The sequence below is a fragment of the Neopelma chrysocephalum genome, unplaced genomic scaffold, assembly GCF_003984885.1.
Source record: "Neopelma chrysocephalum unplaced genomic scaffold, ASM398488v2 Primary Assembly neopelma1_60, whole genome shotgun sequence".
NCBI lineage: Eukaryota > Metazoa > Chordata > Aves > Passeriformes > Pipridae > Neopelma > Neopelma chrysocephalum.
Window position 1 is genome coordinate 13643878 of NW_020897715.1, and position 8727 is coordinate 13652604.

At 45.8% G+C, this 8727-nt stretch overlaps 1 protein-coding gene across 1 annotated transcript in view; it reads right to left on the reverse strand.

Moving 5' to 3' along the window:
• LSAMP (limbic system associated membrane protein) overlaps positions 1-7237 on the reverse strand; it is a 1005382-nt gene extending 998145 nt beyond the window's left edge. The window contains exon 1 of the mRNA XM_027681180.1: positions 6800-7237. Coding sequence (XP_027536981.1) covers positions 6800-6866 — 67 coding nt within the window. The 5' untranslated portion in view covers positions 6867-7237. The remainder of the gene's footprint in view (positions 1-6799) is intronic.
• Between the last annotated feature and the right edge of the window lie 1490 nt (positions 7238-8727).

An 8727-nucleotide genomic window follows, 5' to 3' on the forward strand; every position in this document is an offset into this window, starting at 1 on the left:
ACTCATGCTATTGATTTCCCAGTTGGAAAGGCCCACAGCCTTCTGTTTGTCTCCTTGCTTGCTCCTTCCCTCCCTCCCTCCCTCATATCACTGCTCATGGCCTGCGTGCCACATCTATCTTCTCCCAGTAGCCAAGAACACATCACCAGAAAAAAAGAAAGGGCCACACTTTTTGAGGGAGAGCTCTGCCAAACCTGAAAGAAATGAAGAAACCTGCATCCATGAGGTCACACACAGGCATACTCTAGGGAAGAGAGCAGGTTTCAAGCACAAGCCATCTTCAGAAGAGTTTCTTTTAGATGCTTTATATAGCCTAGGAACTGGAAAAGCCCAGACTGTGAACCCACAGCTCTGATTACACTCATCTTTGCTTTCAGTCAAAACCCCTCCTCTGAAGCCTGCCTTCTGATGCTATCTTTTTTTTTAAATAAAGCAAACCAACCTCTCAAAAAAATGCAACACACCAGCCTGTCTTAATCGGGTACATATATCCTTGCATTGCCTCCAAAACCATCTCCTCCCCGAGATACCAGTACCTCTACATCTGACAACCATGGAAAACCCCTATTCTATGCCTCTAGGTGACCAATAAGCAGGTTTAGTGTAAAGGACCCTTTTCCCTCAGCATGTAGTCATGCCAAACTTTTTCCCCATGAACTTTAAGACTGCATATATGGCCAGCAAGACACTTCACTGTGAGAGAGAATACAGCTTTGGCTCAAAGACATTAAAGCAGCAGCCCCTGCAAGTGCTATTCCCTCTCTTTCCACTCAGGTGAGCAGGGCAATGCTGCCACACTAGCAGGCAACCTACTGGAGGGAGCTCACAGGGAGATGTCTCAGCTTCCAGGACATCCAGCATCAGCCAAAGCACCACAGTGCAATGGCATAGCACAGAATCAAGCCTGGCCTTTTATCTTTTTTTTTTCCCTGCCTATTTCTGTAAGAATCATGAACACCCAGCATTTTTTCTTTTCTTCCATGCTGACTGCAGGGATCTCTGTCCTTCACTGACACCGGGAGGGGGCTGTGTCTCTCACATGCTCACCTACACATGCCCTTAGCTACTCCTTTTCAGAGTGGGACAGGATGGTCTGTGCTGTCCGTGGTATTTTTGGTTTTATTAATGATAAATTGACAGCAGTAAGAGCATATTAGGTGTCAAAAAATCATTGCTCATTGAGTCTGAACAGCAAATGAAACTATGTTATGCACTTTCTAAAGGAAAAGAGGATACTGAAGAGGTAAAGATTCATGATTTCTATAGGGACTGCAGATAGCAAACCTCTGCATCCTTCCAGCAGCACCCTGCACACAAAGGAAATGATATTTGGGAAAACACATGTCCCTGTGTTCAAAGGCACACAAGAAAGATTTTCCCCAGACTCCTCCAGGATATACCTTTGTCTAGTACCATTACAGATTTCGCTCTGATCATTCAGTCCTTTAACAATCTCTGTCAGCCAACAACCTCAGCTGATCCTCTTCCATAACAAACCCCACCGGGTATTCTGATGAGCCCAGAAAAAGGGCCTCCCTTGCCATTACTCTTAATCACCTTTTGCCACCTCTTCTCACTTTACAGCATGCAGGTCAGTAAGCAGTGCTACATCTCCTCATCACCAGCATTGCCTCACCCACCTGCCTCTCCAGGTAACTGCACAGAACACACAGCTGCTGCTGCAAGACCCACACATTAACATCCCTTCTCTAACCCATTCCTAAGCAAATCAGCCTTGCACAGGGTAAATCTGTTCAGGGAAGGGTCTAGGCCCCACCAGCAAGGCAAGGACCTTGGCTTACTCAATGCTTACAGGAGGTACAACCAGCCCACAGTAAGGGTGTGGACTCCTAAAGCACTGGCTCTGTGGTCAGCCTAGGAGGACAGCAGCCATACTCCTCACCCTGACTGGAAGGAGCCTATTGCTTGTGGAGGAAAAAGGAGGTGAAAAGAGCAACTATAAAAGAGCACATCTCCTCCTCAGACCGCCATTAGCATACATAAGTGCTCCAAGGCTGAAAAGGAGTTCCCCCATTGGCACTGGGGCCTTTATTACAAAACTAGTAAAACTCTTGTGTGAGAAGAGATCTCTGAGACTAAAAGATGAAGCCAATTTCTACTTATCATAACAAAGCCCTCTGAGTAGGTAGCTGAGTGCCGAGATTTACAACAGCTAGGGGAAATGGGTTCTTACTGGTGTGGTAATTATTGACTCAAATGGTCTGCAATCACTGGGATAGGACTAGAAGAAACACTTGGGATATTTTTTTAATGCTCCCCACTTGCAGATAAAAAGCCTTCTCTTCTTCTTCCCTGTCTTAAGCCTACAAGAAAAGTGTTTTACTTTAGGTATTGAACCTCTTCATCATTTAAGGGAATACAAGGCAGCTGTGTGAGTTGTTACCTCATCAATACAGTCCAGCCTGTAAGAGCTTCCCTTGCCTTACTCAACAAGAGAGAGCTGAAAACAGATAGGAAGAAAAGTATATTCAGGACAGCAGAAAAAGCCCTTTTCTTTCCCCCTCTCCAGTTGGCAGTATCTTAATGTTATCCACCTGCATCACAATCACCCCACACTGTCACCCATACACCACAGTGTCACGACAAATACACACAGAGTCCTGCTCCTCCCTTTCTTCTCCCCATCCATTACACATTATCAGCACAGAAACACTTGGGTACACACTTCCATCCATATAGATTGCACATACCTCGCACATTAACAAACACATCATTTTTCACACCCGCATTGCCCAGTAACGTTTATAAAACACGAGACTTCACAGATAACGTTTGTACTGTGTACCAACCTAAAGCATCCTATTCCACTTAGCCGAGTGCTTCTGTGATTTCTTTCATCAGACTCATTCCCCATTTAAGAACACCCTTGAACAGCTCAAAAAACACATTATAAATAAATGCTGCCAGTACTATGCAGGCCAGTTCTCCCTGTCCTTTCCTAAACCACCTACTTCACTAAATGGGCTGTGGAGGCATGTTAATTTTTTCTTTTTAAGCCCAAAGTCCTCTACAATTAACCAATGAGGTGGGGTTATAGGGGGGATGCATTAAAGCAAGCTGGGTTGGTTTTTCTTTTAAGCAAATTGCTGATTTGAAACAGCTGCTATTTTTCAAGGGAAAGGGTTTGTTTAGAAGAATTTTTCAATGTAAAGCAATGCTGAAGGAAATGTTGTATAATTTGTCAAGGCATTCATTTTTTTAAATAAAATGCTCAGGGTGAGGAAATCAAAATTAATTTTCATATTGACAGCTAAGTTAGAGTAATAGTAGGTAAAAGTGAAAATATCAACACAAAATTCTTCTAAATTATCAAAATGCAATTTTTCATAGACCCTAATCATTTGCTTCTCCTCCCCATCCACATGCACCCAATTTTCGACTTGGGAAACAAAAAAGAAAAAGAAAAATTCAGCTTTTGAGTCCAATTTATGAATCTGATCTCTGTCAGAATATTTGAAGCACACTGTGCTAAGAAATTAATCCATTCGAGGAAAAGGCTGCAGCATGCCACTAGAAAATCCCACCCACCCGCAGTGCTGGGGTGTATAGGTACTTTTATTCTTCCAGCCCCCACAGGGCAGGAAGGCCAGTGCACCATGCAGAAGGAACAACCATTCCGCCTCCGAGCCACCTGCCTCCAAGTGCGGACTGGAAGTGCAGTAGCAGGGAAACGCAAGAATCCTGAGCCACAAAATTAAGGAAACATAGTGATTAGGGGGAAAAAAAATATCCTCTGTGCAGGACTGGAGCATCTAACCTAAAGGGGAAGGAGCAAAGCCTGTCTCTGTGCCAAAGCCCCTGAGCACAGGCAGGCGGGGGACAGGCAGCCCATTGCATCTCCCCTGGCAGCCTGTGTTGGCCACTTGGCACAGTGGAGCTCATAGGTCTGCCAGCCTCAGCTGCGCTTCCTCCCTACACCCCCATCGCCTGCTATTCAGCCTCAGCTCGGCCGTGCCCAGCAGTGCCAGTATCGCTCCCCTTCTCCCCCGTGTTTGGTGGCTCTGGGAGAACAGAGAAAGGCAAGGAGCCGCTATTGCGTTCATCGGTACACCCCCAAGTGGACAGCAAGAAAAAAGGGGAGAGAAGGCACGGACAAGTCTTGGATGGCTTGCAGAGGTACAGGCTCAGCTGGCTGGCTCTGGAGGGATGTGCTCACAAAGCTCTTGGAAGCGTTCCGACGGGTCAGTGCCTGTCAAAGCCAATACTGCAGTTTCCTGGGGTAAGAGCTCCACAGAGTTGTGCTCAGCAGGGTTACAGAAGTGTTCAAGGCTTGTTACCACGGCTTTCAGTGAATAACAATTAATTTGAAATAAATATTGGGGGGGGGTTAGTTTGTTGGGTCTTTTTAAGGGCACAATACTTTCTCACTCCTTTTTAACTCCTTCAAATATCTTCAGGCTTGCTTGTGAGGTGCCATGCTCCTCCCAAGCAGCCCCAATATTCCTGCTTCCCATTCTCTCATCCTTCAGTCCAGAGAAAGGGAATTACTACTGGCTATGAAACTAGATCCAGCAGTGGTCTGGTTTATATCATGTCTTAAGTTTGGGAGCAATAGAAAAAGCAGCTCCAGGTTTGTAAACACTCACACACCACACCATCCGATCCCATCCCAAAACCAAGGGAGGGCAACTGTGTTCCCTCTGCCTTCTCAGAGTGTACCTAGGAATACAGCCCTCAAAAGACCTTCCCTGATGTCTTCAAAATCAGAAGTGACTGATACAACTGTGGCAATAGTAACTCACTAAAACAGAAGGTAAAATCCTGTATGTGCCTGTATCCTGGCATAAGCTCTGGCTATAAGAAAGGACTAAAAAAAAACAACTCCTGGTTGTGGTAGCATCGGGATGCTCTGGTTGCAACTCAGGAAAAGCTTGTGACTTGGAAACACTGCATGGAGCAAACACCATTGACTACAGGCTAGAAATCATGCATCAGAAAGACAGGCAAGGTTCAGAGGCAATGCTATTTGCCAGTGTCCATCTTTCCTGACAGGTCTGTGCCTAATCATCCAGAGCAGAGGGAAGTTCACATCAAGCTACACAACTTCATTGCTGACATTAGCTACTTATGTTAGACAAGAACTGGCTCTCCTCTCTCCCCATGTACAACCTCTGTGCTAGGAAAAAGTCCTCTTCTCCTGTCAGAAATAGCCATTTCACAGAAATCAAGGAAGTTAGCTGGAAGGTGCTGGTGCTGGATTCACAGTCCAGACTTCAGAGAATGCAAGTTTGAGAGAAAATATGTGACAGTGAAAAGCATGTGTATGCAACCTAGAAACAGAAGTGAGACTGTATGAAAAGGAGCACTCCGTAAATGTGAGAAGTGACAGGTGTGAGGCTGCAACAGAAAGCATGTGTGTGAGAGGGAGCCTGCCTGTACGGGAATTTGCTTAGTAGACACAAAATAGAAGAGAACAGTACATGCAAGACTGTGTGTAAAAGTATGAGCTAAGAGGAAGTGAGGATGCTGTGGCTGGCACATCTCCAGACACGGCACTCATGCACTAGTATGCACAAGAGTGAGAAAAAAAGCACTGTGTGTGTGTGTGGTGAAGATGTGTGTGAGATACCCTCTAAGGGTGCAGCCCACTACAAATGTGAGACTGTGAGGCACACAGTAGGCCAGATAGAGTACATATATGTTCTTTAGTTATATATTCACCTATATGTGTGTATGTGTGCACCCATGCAGGCTTACAAGGCTGGTACAGCAGGATAGGCAAGGGGTTTTAATATGTAAGCAACCATGAGCACTAGTGTGCAGGATGGAGGCTTGAAGGAGGGATGGGGGGAAGAGAGGAAGGGAGAATGTGAGCTCAAGAGAAGCAGACTCTCCAGGAATTGCATGTGCTAGGGAGCTAGAACTGTGTGTGCCAGAGTGAGTTTATTCATCTTCCCTGCTATATTCATGAGTGTATGTATGTGTGTGTAAGTGAAGGACCACTGGTGTGTATAAATGAGTGTGGATCACGTAAAAGCTGCAATTTGGAGGGCTATGCTTATATGTACATATGTGACATGTATTTATATATACAGCATGGGATGCATTAACCCTTAACTCCTGTTTACAGAAAGCATCTTAAAACCAGCTAGCGTGCCTGTCATCACTTCAAACTAAATTCCATACTCACACTTGGCTCTTAAAGCAAGAAACCCAGCTGGCAATTCTCCACTGAACAAAACCCCATACCCAACAAATTTTCTTCTTCTGTCTTTCCTCCATCACTCTTTTTTTTTTTTTCCCCAGTGGAGGGGAAGGACATAATGTTTTCGCAGACGGACCAGAGGCATAGAGATTCCTCTAACCTCCCCCTCTCTGGGCAAGAGCAAAATAAAAATAATTTTAAAAAAACCAAACAAACCAACCAACCAAACAAGCAAAAAAAAAGAAACTTAACACCTCTCCTCAGGAAGGAGAATCAGTACTTGTGACTCAAAGTGCTGAGAAACACTGGTTGTGGATGGAAGGGATATCCACCTTCACCCACTACTCTTTTGCTTTGCAAATCTTATTGAATGCCACCCCCCCCAGCTTCCCCTCTGCAAAAGCATAAATACAGCAGCAAAGTCAGTCACATGCAGTGCCCTCTAACCATAGGATTCACCAGCAGTGATCTCTCCTTGGCTTATTTCCTGAGGTGGGGGGAAGGTTTGGAGGGGAAGAGGGGGGAAGAGGAAGCTCCAGCTTCCAGCTCCATGTTTCAGGCCATCCTCAGTCCGTCAGCCTCAACTGAAGCGGAAGGGTTTGAGGAGATTGCAAGAAAGAACTCATCACATACCTTGCAAGGAGAAGAGGGACAGGAAGAAGCCCAGCACCCAGATACTGTGCAGCCAGTAGGTCCTCATGCTTCTCTCTCACTCGCTCTGCTTCCTCTGCCTTTTTCTCCGTCTCTTCGCTTCTCTCTCTCTTTCTTTCAATTTATCTTTTTTTTTTTTTTTCCCCTTCTCTCGTCTCAAAGAAAATGGGATTCGTGTCTCCCTTCAGTCCCTCTGGGCTCTGCTTTACCAGCTCTGACAATCCAGTCGCAGCGCAAGCTGACCTACGGTGGCCAGATTCCCAAATAACCTCGCACTCTCCCCTTCAAGTGCGGGAGAAAGGGGGGGCCAGGTTAGATGCTCCACCGTAGGCTGTGCTGGCTGTAAACACAGAGAATCCCTCTGTCTCTCTCCTGCAGCTCCAACTAAATGCGACTGTACTTAAACAAGCAATGCCTTATAGGACAGCGCTCAGAGCAGAACAGATCCCACCTCTGCCACCTAGTGTTGCAAGCCAGCTCATTTATTTCATTTTTGTATATATAAATATATATATACGTTATGCTATAGAAATATGGTTCCCTCATTCCTCTACAAATGTATCTCTTGGATCACAGGTCTACGAGCCATGATGGGTTCAGCAGTCCCTAAGGCTCCAGCTACAGTGGACACGGGGAAGCGATTCAGCGAAGGAATATTCCTCATTGCCAAAAGAAGAAATGCAGCTGGGCAGGTTTGGTTTCTCACCTGAGTTCTGCTTGACAAATTCTGAAGCAAGGGTCTCTCTGATGCTGGTGTCACTCCCGGGCACTGCACAGGGGCCAGAGGGAGATTCAGACGCACCGATTGTAATTACAGAGCTGCCAAAGCTTCCAGGAAAAATAGCAAGCATCAGTCTGCATTAATCTTTGCTGGATTTCCTGTGACTTCCAGGCAATTTCAGAGGGACCAGAAAGAATCCTTCTGTGAGGGAAATCCAGCTTGCAAAGCCACTGTTTGCTCACAGAAAGCTTCCCTCACTACCTTTCTCCTTTCAAATACAGGTTCCTCCTACTATACGTACCCCAAACTTTTTTTCCCCAAGGAGTAATTAGCTCCTGTAGCTCTACTGCCCCCTAAAATAATTGCCTCTGGTTAGAAGAGAAGCATTAATGAAGTACTACTTAACATCCACACAGGGCTTTTCATCAGTCACTCTCCAAGCATTTCACAAAAGCGTGTCCTTTCACAGCTGGGGACAAGGAGGCAGTGTGACTGCACAACTTCTGAGAGGTCAGTCCCTGGGATGCAGTGTGACAGCCCAGCGCTGCTCACCCAGCCTGGTGGCCCCTCTTCAGGCCACATTGTGTCTTTCATGGGCTGCCACAGCAGCCCATGAGGACGCCAGCACTAAAGGACACAAATCTTCAGTTTACACATTGGGGTGCAGAATGCAAAGGTGAGCACCTCATGTAGGAAAGGTCTGTAGGATTCTCATCACTAATGATGCCATTCTAGAAGTATTTCTTATTAGACTGCTGTAGAGCAAGCTGTTCTGCGAACAGAATACACCAAGCCTGCCTCCCCGTGGGTTCTTTTCTGCTGTCTCAAAAATCCCCCAAGCTGTAATGAAAGCCAGATCCCTTCATATTCCCTGTGACATCTCCCGTAGGAAGAAGAAATCCATGCTGTGGCTAGCCTAGAAGCACGTGCTTGTTTCCTAGTGGACCAAAATGAAAGACAAAATGCAGTCACCATTGAGCCTGGTTGGCTGCTGCCATGTACCACCTACACAATTCACTGGTTTTCCCCTATGGAGGGAGTGGAACATTACCTAATCACCAGTTTTTAAGAGACATCCAGGAATAAGTTACTTTTTAGCCTTCCGCCCTCTTCTAAATGTGGTTGAAATTGGTTGCACTGAAAAGTTATTGGGAGGAAGAACATATGGACAAACAGATACACATGTACT